The sequence below is a fragment of the Cyanistes caeruleus genome, chromosome 6 (genome assembly GCF_971803275.1).
Source record: "Cyanistes caeruleus chromosome 6, bCyaCae1.hap1.1, whole genome shotgun sequence".
Classification (NCBI taxonomy): domain Eukaryota; kingdom Metazoa; phylum Chordata; class Aves; order Passeriformes; family Paridae; genus Cyanistes; species Cyanistes caeruleus.
The window spans coordinates 28081354-28101406 of NC_141706.1; the positions used below are offsets into that span (position 1 = coordinate 28081354).

The 20053-nt window shown below is 38.8% G+C and overlaps 1 protein-coding gene and 1 long non-coding RNA gene across 3 annotated transcripts in view; one reads left to right on the top strand and one right to left on the bottom strand.

Annotated features, from left to right (window-relative positions):
* The window catches only part of HSD17B12 (hydroxysteroid 17-beta dehydrogenase 12), a 119010-nt gene extending 100414 nt beyond the window's left edge, over positions 1-18596 (top strand). For both annotated transcript variants that reach the window (XM_086892241.1, XM_086892242.1), the window contains 5 exons: positions 1221-1255; positions 6659-6740; positions 10053-10118; positions 16621-16770; positions 16919-18596. In XM_086892241.1, coding sequence (XP_086748367.1) covers positions 1221-1255; positions 6659-6740; positions 10053-10118; positions 16621-16770; positions 16919-17023 — 438 coding nt within the window. In that variant the 3' untranslated portion in view covers positions 17024-18596. The remainder of the gene's footprint in view (positions 1-1220; positions 1256-6658; positions 6741-10052; positions 10119-16620; positions 16771-16918) is intronic.
* An 835-nt stretch (positions 18597-19431) lies between these two features.
* On the bottom strand, positions 19432-20015 carry LOC111930049 (uncharacterized). The gene is made up of 2 exons (XR_002865012.2): positions 19765-20015; positions 19432-19679 (listed from the first exon to the last, which is right to left on the bottom strand). It is a non-coding gene; the product is annotated as an uncharacterized LOC111930049 (long non-coding RNA).
* Positions 20016-20053: the final 38 nt, after the last annotated feature.

The window sequence follows — 20053 nt, forward strand, 5'->3', positions numbered from 1 at the left end:
AAAATGGTTTATTTGTAATGAAAGTGCTTACAGGTGTTGTGTGCCTGTATATGCTGATTTCTTTTGTGTGTGTTTTTCTTTCCATACTATTCAAATAGTCAGTGTTTTATTTTATGCTATCAAGGTAATTAGGGATCAGTGGGAGTATCATTACATTTTGGTGTATGCTGGTTTTAGTGTTTTATTACCTACCTCCCATGTTCTCAAAAATCTTGTTAGAGTACATTTTTGATGTTGAAAATGGTAGCAGTTTATATTTCTTGTGTGATCTGTCTTTGGTGTCAGTGACAGTTATGCATAGGGTTAGTTGGGGTGGGGAAGAATTTTGCAGAAGCAGAATTTTGATACTGCTTTAAGAAGGCAGAAGTTTTGGATTTAAATTGTATTTTAAGATGGTAGTAGTGGGAAAATTAACTATTTTATACTAATTAAAATTTTGCCCAACTTTGGATCAGTGCTTAATTTGTTTCCCTTGTCAGAGATGCTCTGTCTGCAACTGGGAATCTTGTTTTAGGATTACTGCTCTGGAGAATCCTTCAGCCAGCTTGTAGATGGATTGCTCAGAGTCATAATAACGGCAGGAGTTTCCAGAGCAGTGAGGATGTTTGCCAGTCGACTTTCCTCTTAGGGATGTAGATTTTTCAGTGTGAAAACATCTGTGTAATCAGCAAAAAGTGTTTTGGAGTCTTAAATATTTTCTGTAGGTAATAATGTAGGAAACTTACATTCACTAATTCTGTCAGTGCTCTTGCTGCTCCGTAATTTATTTTTGTCTTAAACTCAGCAGTTCAGTTAGCCTTGCTAAAATGTATTGGATAATGTTTTGAATCTTGGCATAGGTGGTAAATTTAGTCAGTCTTGAGGAAGAAGGGTGTTTTTTGCAGGGAAAGGAAGATGGTATATGTACTGTAGTTCTCTGGTGTTTTAATGTTCTTTAGAGGCCATGGATACTGCAGAGTGGTGAAGGCATTTGTTTTATTTACTCTTGTGCTACTAGCTAGATGGGTTCACCAGATTCAGTGCACACACTACTTGACAGAGCCAAGTTATCCAGGTAGAATAAAAATAAACTGCCTACGCAAAGTATGGTCTCTGCTTCCCCGAGCCGTGCTTTGGGTGGAGGGGGTGGCAGCTGCTTCTGGGAGGAAGGGAGGCTTCCCTCGGTCTCTGGCTGTCTGGTGTCTGCATTCTCAGCCATCACGAATGTTTTCCTTTTGCAGATGACACGATTGGTGCTGCCCGGCATGCTGGAAAGGTGAGTCACGCTAACACTATCCAGACAAAGTCATCATTATTTATAGGGGAGAATCCTTTCTTGAAAAATTCATTACTGTGACTAATCAGCCTGGTCTCCATGTTTTAATGGCAGAGTAATGCTGGGTGAGTCACGCTGATGGTGCATGAATCATCAGACGGTGGAAGCCTTTTCCACTCGATTCCCTTTTTATTTTTCCTCTCCCTTCTCCACTGTTGTGGTGATTCCTTTTAGAACAGAATTAAAAAGCCCGTCTGACTCATCAGCACTAACTCAACAACCTGCTATTCTGAGGGGGTGGTTACAGTTCCTGGGAATAACCTTCTTAAGGCTATTTCTCTAAGTCATTGTAAGTAAAATGGATGCAAAGAATTTGTTCTCATTATACAGTAGGAGGTATATTGAGGAAAAGCTGTGATCATTTGGAAAAGTAGAATTGGAGACCAGCTCTTTAGAATAACACACCACTGTCGACAGGGAAGACATGTACTGACTTCCCAGCTTAGCTCCCAGGTGAAATCAAAAGGTTCATGATTTCCATTTAGTCCCCCCCAGGCTGTTTTTCAGCTGATGTTGGCTCTGCTGGCTGTTTGCCATCTCTCTTGGGGTGCTAACCCTGCCTTGCTGGGGTTTGCCCTGGATCAGGCTTGAGCCATGTTCACAATACTGGGAAAACCTCTGTAGAACCATGCAAATGAATACGGCAGGAGGAGTCCGTGTACGGGGCAAGCCTCCAAATCTCACAAAGATGATGAAAAAAAAAGGAAAAGGGCTTAGTTTGTGTCATCTCATCATCTGAGAGTCTTCATTGCAGACCAGAATTCAGGTATTCAAGTGTTGTTGCACAGATGCATAGATGCTTCACTTTTAAAACAAAGCTTCTTCCTGGGTGCAGACTGTCAGAGCTAGTGGTCATTATGAGAGTCAGTGTCTAGCACATCAGGGTGATGGTGAGCTATGATTTTTACTTAGCCAATCAGGAGATACGAATACATTTATTTCATCTAAAGAGATCTGAATTAGAAATATAGACCCAAGAGTGAGCTCTGGGGCAGGAGTAATATTTCCCAATGAAGCTGAAGTAGAGGTTGAGGATTATAATACAGGGGTGATACATACTCAGGGCTTATAGGTCAGAAGCTGCTCCTTGTACTATTATTGATAGATAAAGGGACTTGTTTTTTGTAAAACCACTGTCCCCTGAAGGTCCCAACATGACCAAAACCTTTATACTTTTGAGGAGATTTAATGTTGTTCCATTATTAGGCTTAGGAACTTAAAAACTCTTAACAGTTTCTTTCTTCGGTTTCTTCTTTCTTTAAAGAAATATTGTAGCTATGCATTTAGCAGAGTTATCTATTCAGCTTCTCTGGACAGAATGATGTATACTCATAGAATATCCTGCATAGGTTTTTCTGTTACATTTCCATCTGGGTAAGATGATTTGAATGGAATGTAGCAAGCCAGGATCCTGCTGGGTCCTGGTTCTAACTGCCCTCGAGCACACACCATCTTTCCTCTTACTTCTCTAACTGCATGACTACCTCAGGGATTCCAAGGATAAATGCTCAAGAAGCCTGGAAAGAAAAGGTTAATAGTGGTAAAAAAAACTAAGCGCACGTCTTGAACTTTTTCATAAATATAAGGAACCACTTTAAAAGACTGCTCCATTTGGATGACAGCCTTGGTGTCTGTCTCAAGGAAAATTATTTGAAAAAGCTTCCATTTTCTGTTTGATTTTTGTGAAGCTGGTTGGGTTTGCAGTGCACAGAATCATTGCCTTCAGCTGCCAACTCCTGCAGTCATAGCTCACAGGCCATTAACACCTCTAGGAGTCTGTAACCACAGGAGAACATGGATGTCCAGCAAAACCAAGGGCATGAATGAATTTGAGCTGGACTTGGCTGCTCTTTAGGTCAGCCATATACTTCTCACATGGGACCACAGGCTAGAAAAAGGGCTCCAGGCTCTAAGAATAAAGCTAGACTAAGAATCTCATTGTCATTCCTCACTTGTTCAAGGAGGAAAGCATGTTGAGTAGATAGATGTGACATAGTGTGTTAGAGCATCTTGCAGCTTGCTCTAGTACGTACTTTTGCATATTAGAATGTTGGTTTTATGACAATATATTGCAAGATAAATTCAAAAATAGAGCATGCTTTGTATGCTTTGCATCCAGGTCTGATAAAAGAAAACAAAGCTACATCTTAGTGTGCCTTTTACTTTTTATTTATAATAAACACAGCAGCATTCGATGCATGCCACTTCTGGTAATTAAGTTCTCTGCTGTGACTTCTCTCCTGTGCTCTGAACACTTAAAGTGACAATTTATTATCTGAAGCTTCCTATTACACTTAGATGAGCAGTTCCTGTATAAATACGCAGGCTACTGTCTGTGATGGGAAACTCATAGAACTGAAAATGAGGCTTGATGTCTTTGGGAACAAAAAAAAAGCCACCGCTACCAAAAATCAGTTGGCTGTTGCTAGACAAATACCAAGCTATGGTATTTATTGCCAGGAAAGTAGCAAGTGCATAATTACATTACAGAAGAAGCTTGCTCTTTCCACTTGGCATGCAGCTGGAGCAGGCACTGGTTGCCACAGCAACAGGGAGATGGCTAAATATAGCCTCCCTGGTGCTGGACCGCTTAAGGTAGAATGATGGGGAGGTGTGAGGGTGTGGGCCTGGCTCTCTTCATCTTAACCAACTTTTTTTGTTTGGTTTTGGGTTTTTTTTCCCCATTAACGGCACAGTCAAATCAGATGGAGCCCAAATTTATTTTTACCACACTGATGCTTGAGTAATTCTTCAGATCCCTCCATGAAAATGTTTATTCTGCAATTCCTCTAAGAAGCAGAATTGTAATTGGAGTAATTGAGAGTGTTCCCCCTACTCACATGCTTCTCAATTTCATTTTATCTGGAGGTTTTAAGTTATGAGCTTTTAAGGCTAGGACTGTTTTCTTTAAAATGTAAAAATACAAACCACAAAACCCCCAGTGGCACTGACTGCTTCAAAGAGACCAATACACAGAGCTTCTGCAAGGGGCTGCTATTAATGTTTTAATGTTTTATGTTTTGTTTTTCCAAGAGGGTTTTCTTTACTGGGTCAAACCATTAATTCACTCCATCTAGGTGGTGCTCACGACTCCTGCTAGAAAGTTGCAGTGTAGCCAGATGCTGTGAGACCTGTGCTTGCAGCCTGAATGTCAGGCTCTCTTCTAAAGCTTCAGTTTATTTTAAACGTGTGAGGCTCGTGTTTATCCATATCAATGCTTATCCTTCTTTGAATCTGTTAATCTTTTGTCCTCAGTTAAGTTTTGTGGCAAGTACTCCCTAGTCTGAATATGAGAAGAGTACTTTTCTTTTATTGGATATAAATTTCCATCTTTCATTTAAATAAATGTCATCTTTCTTTTGTATTCTGAGAAGATAAATCAAGATCTTGATCTTTTTCAGTTGTTAGTTTGTGTCCTCTTATCATGGTTACTCTTAATAGTCTCTTAAATAACTAAGTTGATGTATCAGAGTGGATTTTTTTCTTCACTTCCCCTTTCTTAAATCATCAGTTTCTTAATATTTCTGTTCTGTATTTTGAGGGGTAAAGATGGTTTGTAGACTGTAACACAAGATTTTGGTGGTGGTGGAGGATCTGTCCCTGCCATTTCCAGCATCCTGTTGTTTGGCTGGTTTTAGTGACTGCTGCACAAAAGAGAATTCCTTGTTCAGGGTTTTCATGAAGGACACTATTGATTTAGAATCCATCAAGGTTTGTGATTATTCACAATTTTTTCTTTAGTATGCATTGTTGGTTATTGATACTCTTAATACTGATTTTTTTATCTGCCATTCTGTAGTCTGTTCACATAGCAGCCTGAGCTTTTTAAAAAGTTCCTTATAGTATTCTCCAATCTGATAATCTCCTAAAAAATGCATAAATACTCATTTTATTGCTAATCTTCATTTGAGATAATGAATAAATATCACAGCCACCACCTGTCCTGATATGAAAAACTATTAGCATCCACTGTTAGCTTCTAGCATCCACTTCTGCTGTCTTGAAAATTCCTGATTAATATGTGATCTTATTGTGATGCAGCTTTCCATGCTGCATATTTTGATCCATGCTACTACTCTTTTCGCCAACCAAGCCTTTCAGAGAAGTCCTGAAAAACACAATGAACTTTGGAAAAGGTGCTTGAAATCCTGAATAACTGAAATTATTCTTTTGTGCCACATTTGCCGTCTCATGCCTCGTGACAAATCAGTCACAGATGTAACTCACGGTTATGTCATGGCACAAGCCATGCTGGTTTGACTCTGTTGTCATGATTTCCAAAGCATTTATATGTTCTAGTTTTTAACGGTGACTTAAATTACTGTTAAATTATTGTTTAAGATGGTTACTTAAATGATTGTGGCAGCAGTGGTGTAGGGTATACCTGGTTGATCAAATACAATGGAAACTCATGTGAATCTGCAGGAGCTGAGCTGTGTCATGTCCACCTGCATGAGTGTTCTCACTGCACTGAGCGTGGCATACTTTGCTATGTTGAGGTAAAAGGGCTTAAATTTCCAACAGGGTTGGAAGAAGTAGAGATTTATTGTTCATTATGTTGGACTGTCTTGCAGCACCTTCTAACACAGTAATTGCCCTAATTCGCATGAAGGTTTTAAAATTAATTATTTTTTCTACATGTCACTTAATATGTCTGATTTGGTAGGTAAAACTGGTCTCAGAAATAAATATGGCTGAAATCAGTGTACTGGGAGGTCAGGAGTGCATGTGCTCTAGAATGGCTTGACAGAGCAGGTGGTTGCTAATCTCAGGTATATTTACCAAAATACTACCGATAATACCTTCAGTGTTACTGTGATACAGCTGTAAGACAACTTTCATTTTCTGTGTTCATCCACTGAACATCTTCTATATTTATTAAAATACTTCTGTATTTGAGCCGTAGTTCAGATCCTTGCTATCTTGAAGATCCATTATGAAGTAATATTTAGAAGATGAAAGGAATTATCAAAGTGTAAATCATACAACAAAACTGTGTTGCCATTTCTGCCATCTTATCCTAAGATGTAGAAGCTCCTCTTGAACTTGTGACAGCTTGACTCAATGGGTTTGCATAGTTTAGCTCACAGTGTGTGTATGTATATAAATACAACTTTAATTATTTTGCTGTATTGACCTTGGAGTTGTTCCTGATTTATATCAGCTGCTTGGATACTTTTAACTGTGCATAAATCGAATTTAAATTCAGGATTTGGTTGGGGTTTTTAAACAGATCTTAATTTCAGTTGCGTTCTAAAGGGTTTTTTTAGGCTTGCTGTAATTTTTGGAAACATGAAAGATGTTTCCTTTATTTCATTATAATATATCTTTACTTCCTTTCAGATCAAAAGGGATAATCCTGAATATTGCATCAGCTTCAGGGATGTGTCCAACTCCACTGCTGACTCTTTACTCTGCAACCAAAGTAAGTGTTCCCCTTCCACACTGAAATCAAGTGTCAAACATAAGGCAATGCTTATAGGAATAAATGTTTTGGTGTCCATCTAGTGGTGCTTTCATGAACTAAAAGTACAGAGTTTCTGTCTTGAGTTTTTCCAATAGTGAAAGCTGGAAGGTTGAGAGAAAACTGAGTGCAAGGATTTACTGGCATGGAAATGACTATTTTATGTATTTCCTCATGCATTCCATTTTTACATGGAAAAGCATAGTAGTGTACCAAGCAAGCTTAGTGTAAAGTTGAGAAAGGACATTGACTAAGTTTAACACACTTTATTTGAAACTTCTTTCCCCTAAATTCAGTGATGATTCTATGATCTACATTTCATCTTAAATTCATCTGCTCTGGTTTCTCTTTGTGTCACTTGGACAGTTTCATCTTTTTGCAGCTTATTTTGGTTTTTTTTTTTCCCTAAGATACTTTCAGGTGATTCTAAAATGTTGCCCTACAATATCTCCAGTGGATGCTGGATGCATATGACAGAATGTAGGTACCCAGCATGGAACTGAGGCATACGTGATGAAATAGAATGCAAGAGACATTTACACTGGTATTAAAGCAGTATGGTACTGCACCTTTTTCAGGCATACCTGGTAATTAACTTGACTATTTCAAGCATCTCAGAGTCTAAGCAGAACCTTGACAGGATGAAGAAACCTTCAGTACTGTCATTCATGTCAGAACAGACTCACATGTCCTGTAGACTCTCAGTAACATCTTCATATTCCCAGAAGGGAGTTGATGCACACTATTTCATACTAGAAGGGATATTTAAGTTTAGAAGTATTTAAGTTTAGTAGCTTTAGCTGATAAAATTTCCCCTTGGAATAACTGTTTCCTGAGGACAGTTCTTTGTTTTAATACAAATGGTCACTTTTGTTGTGGTAGTGCTTTAAGCTTTATGCAATCAAATGAGCTTCTGATTTTAGTGCTAACATACCTTACACTGCTTTGGTTAGTTTTTTTTTTTCAATGGGAATCTGAAATATTTCTTCCCCTCCCCTTAAAAAACTTAAGTTACAGGTCAAGTAATCTGTCTATTCTCAGCACTACCCATCATCTCCTACAGCAAGATTAGTGAGCATGAAAGTGACTCCCCTAATGTAGCTATAGAAAGACTGTATCTGCAGTTTCTAGGGTTTTTTTTTTTCCCCTTCATCCATTTAAAGGGAATTTAAAGCATAATACCCTTCATGTGTAAGTCAATGACTTTGACTAATTATCAGGAACAAATGTGGTCCAACTCTTTAACCTTCCTGTGGAGAATTCCCTAGTTTACACTGAAATGAGACTTTTCAAGGAATCATACTGCTATATTTTGACAGGTTTACCTACCTGCGTTAATGATAATGAGAAGTGAAATATGATTATATCATTTCCCACCTCACCCCTATGCCTTTGGATTTGTTATTAGATACTTGGATATCCAAGAAGAAATTTTCTAACATGAAATGGTTATCTGTGTATTCAGGGAATGTTTACTTAGAGAGCAGGTTCAAAGTTGTTGAAGGACTTGAGCTTGTGGAGGTAGAAAACCCAACTTGTCTTGAAATAAATGTTTCAAAAAAAACCAAACTCCAAAGCTTATTTGTATACTGGAAGTTGCTTTCTCTTCTCATATAAAATGAATATTTTCTTTATAGCAAGCTCTTTGCAAGCAGTAGAGAAGACAGTCTTTTATACTTCATGTCTATATCTGAAGCAGTAGCTAATATCAGGACTTTTGTCATGGAGGAATAGTTAGAAATTTGAATGATCAAAGCACTTTCATTAGCATAATGTAGTTATTTTTAATAGATTATCAGTATACTCTGTGCAGTTATTGCACATGCACCTGCCTGCTGTGTTTAGAAACTGAACCAAACTAATTGGCATGTCCGTGCAGGTACCTTACTCTTGCAAGAGGACAGTCAGAGGATTCACTTGAATGGTTGCTGCTAAGCCAGACTTTGTCTTGTTCATGTTGACTTCTGAATTTTCTTATGAACTTATACTCAGGGGAGAGGGAGGAAAAAAGAGCAGCTGAACAGCAGATAAGCTTTTTATGGAACCTTCTGCTAGCTTATGCATGCAACTTGAAGAAGAAGAGTAAAAGGACCTACCTGCTATACAGCAAAATCCAGTTTTATTTCAGATCTTCCAAGTATGCTCAGAAGAGTGTCTATAGAAATAGTCCAGTAGTATGGGAGTGTTTCTGTTCTTTTATAGGCTGAATTCAGTGGGATGGCCTTAATAGGAAAAACACTGGCCACTGCCAACTTTGTATTTGTTTCAGTTAGGACTTGTGTTAAACCACTGGGGACATGGTGACCAAAGGAAGACTGTAAAGGCGGTGCAGTACTATAGCTTTGCTGCTCACTTTGAATCTGGTGTGGAGCAACTGCTTCTTAAATAATTGAACTAATTTACTTAGTATTTACTTTAGCTTCAAGCATGGATGGGGTGGTTTAGTTCATTCAGTTGAAGATAGTCTGTTCATCCTACTTGGTTGTATCGCTTCACTAAACAAGAAACCATAGCAGAACCTGCTATTTTTGTCTCACTGGACAGCAGGATAAGGTGGAAAGGTGGTTTAGAAGAATTTGAGAAGTGGAAATCTCTTCTGGTTTGAACTGCTGGGTAGCCTTTGATTTTCCAGACAATATTTCCTGGCAGGGTTAAGGAAATGGCTGTGTCATCTTTGAGAGCATCTTGAAGGCAGGTGCTAACATCCACGTTTTAAGCCCTTTAACTTCTTTCTTTGAACTTTCAGTCTTGCAATTTCTGAAACTTCCAGAAGTTTGGAAGAGGATCTGTGGAGGTGGACTTGAGGATTAGGAAGAAGTGTCACCATAGGGTGGCATTTTTTAGAACTGTAAAGGGAGAAGACTAAGTGTTTAAACACTATGTTCTAAAAACCATGCACAAGAGGAACCCAATTAAATCAGTCTTAAAAATATCTAAGAAGATGACATAAGTAGTGAACAATGTGAACATGAAGTCGTCTTTTCCTCTTTTAACTAGGCTTTGTTTAACAAATCTAGTTCCTTTTCCTTCTATATTAAAAAGGAGGTTATTTGTTTAGATTGAGCCTTGCTTCTGTAAAAATACTTCATAAGCATAGAGTTTCTATTTGAATGGCATTGCTCTTGTATGCACAATTTCATTGAAAACCTCGGGTTTTCACTTTGAAAACAGGAACTCCAAATTGTAATTCAAATACCCTCACACAAAACTGTTAAACTAGAGTTTCCATTGTAACGTGTATCATGCTGCATGTTTCCCTTCTTCTCTCTCCAGGCTTTTGTGGATTACTTCTCCCGAGGCCTTCATGCAGAATACAAGAGCAAGGGCATCATTGTGCAGGTGAGTAGTTTGTTTCATGTAAGTGTGGTTACCACAGCAACATTGGTGTCTTGGCAACAAAAAGGAATCAGCATATTCTCTTATTCATGAGTGTGTGACACAGATTAAGGATAAGGATTTCCTTTGATCCCATTAACAGCTTTCTTAAATGACTCTGAAACCATGGGTCTTGAAGCAACAAAAGACATGGTTTGGTTTTGTGTGGTTTTAGCTGGTGGTGCTAATTGAACCTTTATAGATAAAATATTCCATAAAACTCTGCATAGTGCTGTGGAATACATCTTTATGAAGCTTCATCTACTGGAATACACTGTGGAATGTGTTTGTGCAGGCATTCCACAGGTAACAACTCAAAGGACTGGAATAATAGAACCCATGCAGTGTCAGTGAATCAACTGTTAAACTAATCATAGTTGAAGAAGGAACAAAGCCTCAAAGATCCTTCATGTGTGACTGACTGATTTAATTTTCTGTATTGCTAAGGAGTGTTGTTTCATACCCCTCCTTGCCCCCTCCCCATTTGTTTACCTTCCTTGATTTTAATTATTTGTAGTGTGGCACAAAAGCAAACCAAGCCAGTTTCTCATAGTTTTATAGGATTTTGCTTTAATATCAGTTCTCACATACTTAGTGTTTGCTTCCAAAGCTGGAATTTCCAGATTTGGTCACAGCGAACCTTCCATTGCTATTAAACCTCTCCACAGCAAAAATCAGTTTAATAAAGGTGGTATGACATCTTACCTGTACTGTGAAGACAATGGTATCTCTTATTGAAGTTCAGTTAGAGATCTTACAAACAGGATTAACTATGTCCATGCCTCTCATTCCTCTGTTCTGTGGGGTAATTCTCAAAGCCATTTGAACTTCAAAGGCTTTATGAAAGGTAAGGCACAAAGTTGCCTGCTTTAAATGTGTAATCACCATACAAAAAAGCACAGCTCTTATTACTGGCTAATACTATAGGGAAGTTGTTACCAGATTAAGGCTATGTTACTTTTTTGGTGTGATAGATTATTTTTTCCTTTTAAATATATTCAGCAAAACAAGAACTTCTCACCAGAAAATGTCCTGTCACATTTCCTGAGAATGGATTGCATTATGAGAAAAGACAGTTGTTGGGTGAGCTATTCCCGTGCAGTCACCAACCTTTTAATGGGAACCTCCTGTAAACCTAGATTTAAACTTTATATTAAATATCTGAAGGGGTGCTGTATATTTTTGGGATCTGTTGGCAGCGGAGAGGAAGCTAGTGAAGGTGGACCTTGAAAGCATTCCAACTGCTTGACTTTAGTTTTACACTGGTAACATAACTTGGAATACAGCTCCAAAACCTTGACTTCTCCCAGGGGTGCTTGATTCTGTGCCCTAGCTCTCTGGGTTGTACAGTTAAACCAATGTGCAGCTATGAAGGATGCATAAAAAGGTAGCACTCTGAACAGGTTCAGCATGCAGGGGTCATTTTGTGAGCTCTCAGTTCTTGAAGTGGATTGAGCTGGAGTAACTTTCAGTTAGTTACTGTCAACAGACAGTTCATGTCTCCTTGTTATTTTCTCTCCTCACAGAGTTTTAGCTCCAAAGTGTCCTGCAATGGGTCAATGTTTACCACATGGCAAGTTCCTTACAGCTTTCTCTTCACATCTACCCTTCTTGATTACTTCTACCTCCTCAGTGTCTTTCAAATTGTATTACTAGCAGATTTAGCTCCACTATCAGACAGTTATTCTTCATCTATATTCATCTATGTGCAATGTGGCCCTCTCTGTCTGTGATCAGTGTCTCAAAATGAGACTCAAGGAACTGGTAGAGTATTGCCCTTTCTTACATCAATAATATCAAGTCTTCTGGGTAGACTTCCTTTCTGCTGAAGTCTGTCTACAAAGTGAGCCACAGGCCTCTTCAATACACAGCTTCACTGACAATAGACTGAATTTTTTTGGGCCTGTGTTGTGGTACTACATCTAACCTCTGTTTTCTGGTGTTTTCTTAGGCAAAGCTACTCTTAAAGTCACTTTAGGGCGAGGGTGCTTAGGGACAGATGCTTGCAGGAGAAAGAAGTGTTGCATCTTTGAGATGTGTTGTTTCTATGTGCAGCTTTCTCCTCCTCCCCAGATTTTGTCTAAGTAGTACTCTTAGCAGTTTGAGAGGAGAAAGAAGGAGGTGCAAGAACTGTTCATATAGGACTGTGGAGTACCTGTTGAGACTGACAAGGTAAATAACCCAGTGACTCATGCTTGGCTAAAGGCATTAAGACCAGTATGAATGTATGTAGGATAGGAAAGGTTTTTTAGCTTTTGGGTATAGAAAAGCTAGGAAAAGGGTTTTTGGTGTCTTACATTTTTAAGATTATAAACAAATAAAGAATTAAATATAACTTTCTGTATCTACAGTTCTGTTTTCCTGTACAAACCTTTACAGGTTGTGGTAAACTGTCTTTTTGTGACTCTGGTGTTGGTTTAGGATGCTGAATTCCTGACAGCAGAGCACTGCTTTTTACCCTTAAATGTAGATAGTGAATTGCCATTGAGTTATGTGGGTCTGATTTTCAATAACTGTCACAGCTTCAATTTGTTATGCTAATTTTGTTGCAGTCCATGTCCTTGTCCTCTTATTTCAGCCTAAATCACTATAAGCCAGTAATGAATATTACAAGTACCTTCCTGTGAAGACTAGCTGACCTGTCTCCTTCAATCCCTAAGGAAGATTGCATCCCTCTTAGATTTTTTTTTTTTTTTGAAGTGCATCTCTGTGACCTTCAGAAGCATTATACTTTTAATTTCATATTTGCCCTTCCAGCTAGATCATCATCATTGAAACCAGTTAACTTTTGCTGTGAAATACCTGCAGAGCACCACCGTGTGAAAAGCAGAAACAAAGTGCTTGTGGGATTTTAGCAGTTTCTTCCTATCAGCCTCTCAAGTATGTGTCTTGCTCAAGTGGATTACCATCTGTGGAAGCTTAGCTTTGATACTGCTTTTATTGAAGCATACCCATCTTTGGATTAAAAATATGCTCTTCTGGCTGACATGTCTGCTTATTTTTTCAGAAGCAGCACAATAACAGCACAGGTTAAAACCTTGTATGTGTTTACGTGGGGAAAAGAGGCAAGAGAAAAGAAATAAGGAGGAAGATGACAATGACTTTACTCAAGACTTTCAGAAAGATCTCTCCTTGGCAGATTTCTGCAGACTCTTATGAAATCTTTGCTCTTTTAATATGTTTAGAAATACTGCTTGGTTCTTTGACCCTTTCTTTTTACTCCTTTTAAACTTCAGTTAGTTATTGGCATTGTCCCTTTATACTTCATTACTATGTGTAGCAACAGTATAGCAGTAGAAACTTGCACTATCTGTTTTATTTTATTTTATTTACTACATAAAATACTAGACCACAAATTAATGAAAATGTCCATTTAAAAAGATTACCAGAAAATTTTCTACCCTAACCTTCTGCTCTCCCAGCAGTTGGATTGCCTAGCAATTAGCAGTGGGAATGCTGCTGGCACTAGGACATGGGCTAATTGTGGCTTTATCCAGCCAGATCTTGGAAACCATCAAGAGCAGGGGTGCTGTGAGCTCTCTGGACAGTCTATTTGAATTTTATATTGCTCTCCTAGTAAAAAGGCTTTCTCCCTAATGTCCAGTCTGACAGTCTATTGCCAAAATTGACAGTTGACCCTCTTGTCATTTGATCAGGCATTACCAAGAAGAGTTTGGCTCTTATCTTCATAACTGCCTTTGAAATGATTTTAGGTAGGATGGTATCATCAGCTTCATTTTTACAACACTGAACAGGCCCAGCTCTATTGCCAGGTATCCACAAAAGTGTGCTGTCACCAAACTGATGTCTTATGGCATTACCTTATTTCCTCCAAAACTTTTTAGTTTTCTATACAGATCAACTTTGGTTGATGTAACTCTTCAATTTCCCTTTTATGTTCCTCAATCTCCTTTTTCGTCTGTTGGAAAGGGAAGGAAGCTTATTTGTCAACATCAAAGAGTTCAGGTCTTTTTACTTTTTTTAAAGTAAGGTTAAAAAGGTGATAAAATTGTGTAAACAGGGTGTTCTGACTTCAGAGGACTTACTTGACTATTCAGGACTTGAAATCTGGCTTCTTACATCTAAATAATATTCAAGAACCCAATTTTGAGTGTGAGCCAATTTGAATAAGCATCAGAGCTATAAGCAGTAGCAAATTTTTTAAGTGAGCAGGACATATTGTACTGACATAAGCTACTTTTAAGGCATGTTTTGAAACTGTAGGGCAGGCTAAGCTTTCCCTGAACAAGGAGAAAGTGTGGGTTATATTTGTCTGAATGTAAAATGCTGGAAGGCTTTAAGGAGGGGCTTTTAAATTTTTAAAAAAAATCTTTTATGCCTATTTTAGATATAGTTCATGAATCTCTGAATTCCTTGTGGGAAGGAAAAAGGGGAGAAAACTAAATAGATTCAGCAAGTCTTTTGACATCTATTAAAATAAGGTACAGTTAATACAAAGATGGTAAATATAATGTATCTGAAATTAAGTATCTGTCTTTTTGTTTTCTGGAGTGCATCTAAAAGAAAAATGTTGGAGTATAATCCCATGTTTCTATGTGCCTTGAAGTCTGTGGATCAGTCCAGTAGTGCTACCATATGCTTGCTCCTTCAAATAACCTCATGCACAATTGTTTGCCCCTTCATGCTGTCCAGTGGTGTAACTGGGTAATGCAGTTCACTTTTAAAGTCTTTTGAGCAGAGAAAAGAAATCATATCTATTGTGCTTTTCTTGGTGGGGACGTTGCAGATATAATTTGGCGGTGAATAAGAAGCTTAAAGTTTTAACTTTTTAAAACAACAAACTGGAGATTCAGCTTAGAAAAGTGATCTGAAAAATAGATGCAGTTCGTGTTCTGGAGCTGAAATGAGATACCTATGCTGCTATGGTAGCAGAATGAATAGTTTTCTTATCTGAGTATTTGTAGCTTTTGGTCACTTTAAAGGCAATGGTAGCTGCTTTCACTTCTGAAGTTTAGATCTCCATTTTTCCTTCCCATTTGAAAGTGGACTCATGTAATATATTATTGAAAGTCCTATTTATAGACAGAAGGGCACAGTTTTCATATTCTCAGGTGAAGGAATGAGCAGACCATTGTGGTGGTAAAATTTCTGTTGAAATGTGCACAGCTATGGCATGGATGTACACTCCATGAGAACTGAAGGGGTCCTTTCCCTGCTGTGCGGCTGAGAGCAGCAGCAGATGTTTCTGAGGTCAGGCATGTGTGGTCGTTCTTTAAGAGACTAACATGGGGAAGCAGGATTACAAACTGTAACTTGCCCAAATATTTTTTGCCCTAATGTTTTTGGAGATGGTGTTCTAATTTGGAGATGAGTTAGTAGCAGAGGTGGGCACACACTTCTCAGGTACTTGCTGTAAAGGTAGGGCAGTGGGAGCACTCGCTACATGGGCAGTAGTGGATGGATGTATTGAATCACTGCTAGAGCCACTGACAGTGTGTTAGGAGGTCCTTGTTGAAGCGGTGATAAAGTTCCAGCCTCTCTAAGCATGTTGAGATATGGTATGTTTAATATCAGTTTAAGCACTGTCGACCAGGGCTTTTTTGATTACCTTTTTAGAAGAAAAAATTGAGGACAAGTTGAAAGCATTTCCAAAACCATGACCATGAGCCAAGGGCGTTGCTTCCTACTGTGCAAGTACATGTACATTTCCCTTTCCTTCTCCAGCAGCATGAGACTGGGATAAGTGGAATGAGGTTTTGGATCCTCCAGGTCTATCTTGCCCTACCATGGGCATGCCTTTCTGCTATCAACATCTCTCCATCAAGATATACCTACGCTTCTTCCTCTTGCTTCTCCGCTGCAGTTCTGAGACCCAACATCACTTTTCTGTTTTGCTTCCAAACATTGCTATAAAAGCTCATTACTTATGCTCTGCTTCTTGATTCTTCCTTCTGTCCTTCCACTCTGGTACTGATAATCTCCTTCGTCCTCTGAGCCCTGCTGTGGAGTTACAAGCTCGGTGTTTTGAGTCCCTGGATGTTGTTTTCTCCATCCTCCTCCTGTCTTTGCACAGGTGCCAAACTGAGGAGCTTTCACTATAAAACTTCTGTCTTGGTTTCTGCACCTCCTTCCCAAGCAAACATTTGGAGATGTTTGAGAGAAGCAGCAGTACAGCATTTTCTATTAAACAACTGGAATGAAGTTTTGTACTTATTAGGCAAATTATAATGGCTTTTCAACCATATGCTTGCAAGAGTGGTTTTTCTAGGGCTCCAGCTGGTGATGCTGTCTGTCAGGAGACAACTGAACTATGTCAGGTTATCCAATTAAAAAGTTTTTGATGTTACATTGGGATCCCATCGTGATCTCAGAACTGAAAATAAAGCTGGCTTAAGCTAGAATTCGGTGTACAGATTATCTGATTTCCAGCTACTTTAGCTCTTTAATGGATTGGTAAATTAATCTTAAAAGCATTTCCTGCTTAACATAGTTTTCCTGTGTGCAGAGTGTTCTACCGTATTATGTGGCAACAAAAATGTCCAAAATCCGCAAGGCAACCTTTGATAAGCCGAGTCCTGAAACGTATGTCAGAGCTGCCTTGGGCACGGTGGGGCTGCAGTCCCGGACCAATGGGTACCTACCTCATGCACTCATGGTAAGTCACCTTGGAAGATGTAAGGATCTGAAATGTCCTTTGTGTTTATTATGGAAAAGAGAGTAATTAGTACAAGTTTTAAAATGCTGAGACTTCACCTCCTGATTTTTATTTAATTGGGGTTTTTGTTGTTTGTTTTTTTTTTTAGGGATGGTTCATGTCTCTTCTGCCTACATCTACTGCCATTAACTTAATCATGAAAAAAAACAAACAAATACGGGCTCGTTATTTTAAAAAAATGAAGGAGAAGTAAGTGGGAAGCAACTTCATCTTGGGAACCTGGGACTCCTGCAGATTCCATACCATGCTGCAACATCAAGTAGACCTAATGTTTTAAAGATCTCCAGTTGTAGGTGTGCTTTCTAACAAAGAGAACAGTCTTGTTTTGAGGATACAGATAAAATGAGACTGTTGACTTCTAATATTGATTGAAAAATAGGCTTTATTTGTTTATAGATATTATGAGGGGAGAAGTGCTTTGAACTAAAATTGCATTGTGCATTACAAAATATTTTCATGGACTTGGTCAGACATCACGCTGTTGAGGAACATCTTGGTTATATAGTGTCCATCATATATATTATTGTGCTCATGAGTGAAGGGCAGAAAAAAAGTAGTTCTCAAAGATCCCTGGACAGGTGGGCAGGGAAGGAAAGGGAGCATAATTATTTAAAAAGGTAATCTGGCAGTATTTCCTGAGTACTGACCTCTTGAAGCTCAGGTTTTGGATACTTGCGAGGATTCTGCACTATCAGCCAGCTCATGAGTGCTCCCCTGCTTACATGGTCCAGTGTGATTTTTTGGTTATGAACTAGAAGAAAATGGGCCAAAAACCAAAATAAGTGTAATAACTCATCTATAAATATATACATAAAGTAACACTGCAGAAAGCATTCAAAATCTTGGGTCTTGAATATGGATTCTAACTTTTCAGTAATATGTAATCTTCATGATTTGTAATAACATTTTTAAAAGTTCAGTGCCTGCTCTTTGTAATAGGTGGTGATAACACAATGTAGATAAATGTCACAAGTTACATGTTATGTACTGGTTGCTATGTAACAGATTATGGGTACTTTAAATGCAGAGCTTGAAATGAGTTACTCGTTAGCAACTGTGGTTAAATTCTTTTTGAAGTTATGTATCAGTCTGTCTGGTAATGTCCTTTGAAATATGAATCCTGAATATTTAGACGGCTTTAAAAATGAGAACCAGGAAATGTTGTAATGAGTAGAACAGTTTTAATTTAATTGAATTAAAATTAACTGATTTGTTTCATGGTTCTGTTCCAAAGTGGAATGCTCCTATGAGGCTCAAGTTACCTAACTCCTGGACACAGGGAATAGAGTACATGAGAAGTCTGCACTGCTGTTGTCTGTATTTACCTACTCTTTATTAAAGATTTTGGTCTCTAACATTCCTTTTTATAAACATAAAATGTATAAGACTAGCAAGGCAAATGAAATTGCAAGAAAATACCACTGTTTCCTATGGCTGAAAAGGGAAAGTTTTTTCTGTCCTTCAAAGAATAATTTCAAGCTCTGATTTTGAAGTAAGATGTGTTGCACTGAGACATGATTTGGGGCTAACATTTCTGTACATTGAAAAAACCTGAATACCGATGCAATGGTGCTGATCAAATCTGAGATGCAGATCCTATCCCATAGTTTTCTTAATTTTTTGGAACAGGGATGGTGAGGTTGGTGGTATTAGTTCTCTAAGAGCACGTGATTTGGTTTCCTCTGGATCTGATGTGAAAGCATTGGACTATAAAAATCTGTATGTTTTTGACTTTGTAAAACAAATAAAATGGAAATTACTCTTGAGTCTTTAATGTGTTACTTTTTCTCCTAGAAATGTTTGCGGGTACATGCAAGTGTCTGATTGTCCTTTATTGTGAGTAATTACAGTGAAAATTGCTGTATTTTACATGCCAAAACCAATGCTTATATTAATCCGTTTTCATGGCTGTCGTTTACTCCCTATCTGGGGTGCTTTAGGCACAGCATCTCTGGCCAGTTGAGGTGGGTGACACTCCTGCTCTGCTCTGCACTGGGGTGGCCTCACCTTGAATATCTTATGTGCAGTTTTGAGTACCACAATATAGGAAAGATATAAAGCTACTGAAGAGCGTCCAGAGGATGACTATGAAGATAGTGAAGGGCCTGGAGAAGCAGCCTTATGAAGAACAGTTTGAGGTGACTTGGTTTACTGAATTTGGAGGAGACTTATAGGAGACCTTATGGTCTACAGCTTCCTCACAAGGGGAAATGGAGTGGCGGACACTGATCTTTGTGGTGACCAGTGACAGGAACCAAGGGACCAGCATGAAGCTGAGCCAGGGGAGGTTTGGGTTGGATATTAGGAAAAAAACTCTTCACCCAGAGGATGTTTGGGCACTGGAACAAGCTCCCCAGGGAGGCAGTCATGGTACCAAGCCTAACAGAGCTCAGGAATTGTTTGGCCAACACTCTCAAAAACCACATGATGGGATTTTTGGGGCTGTCCTGTGCAAGGCCAGGAGTTGAACTTAAGATGATCCTTGTGGATCCCTTTCAACTCAAGATATTCTATGATTTTACATAAAATATATATATATGTATATAAAATATATAAAATATATAAAATATATATAATATAGAACATACATAAATATATATATAAAATCAGCAGGATACAAATTTTATTAGAACTGTTAAACTAGTAATACATATTTCCAAGTAACAATTTTCTAACTATTGAAGGTATTCAGAAGGGTATGGCAGAGAGAATGGTATGCACATCCATCTGGCACAGAGGGAGGGGTGTGCAGGTAAGGAGGTTCTCAGAGCCCCGTGTCCCTTCATGTGGTGGCAGGCTGCAGGTTGGGTTCCCTCTCTCATGCCCTCTGAGGTCTTCTATTTCCCAAGCTGCAGCAGGGAATCACTAATTAATTTTTTATCTAAATTATACTTTAACCTAAATTACCTCGACTTTAATTTTGAATGTGTTCACCTCAGTGATAGAGGAGGTAATGTGGGACTACCCTGGGCACCTGTCAGAAAATAAGAGGGGGTTTCTGGTGGCATCGGTCCCGTCCTCTGCTGGTTCCAAGACTGTTTTTGTTACCGGCGCCATGCAAGGCCTGGAATTTTGGCATTTTGACTCCCTTGTTGGAATGGCACAAGCGGGCAGGGAGGCGAGTTGAACGCCGCCGGCTGCCCAGGCACAGGGCACCTTTAATTGAAGCTCGGCCCCTGCGTGCGCGGCGGGCGGAGCTGCGGCCGCACGGCCAGGCCCAGGC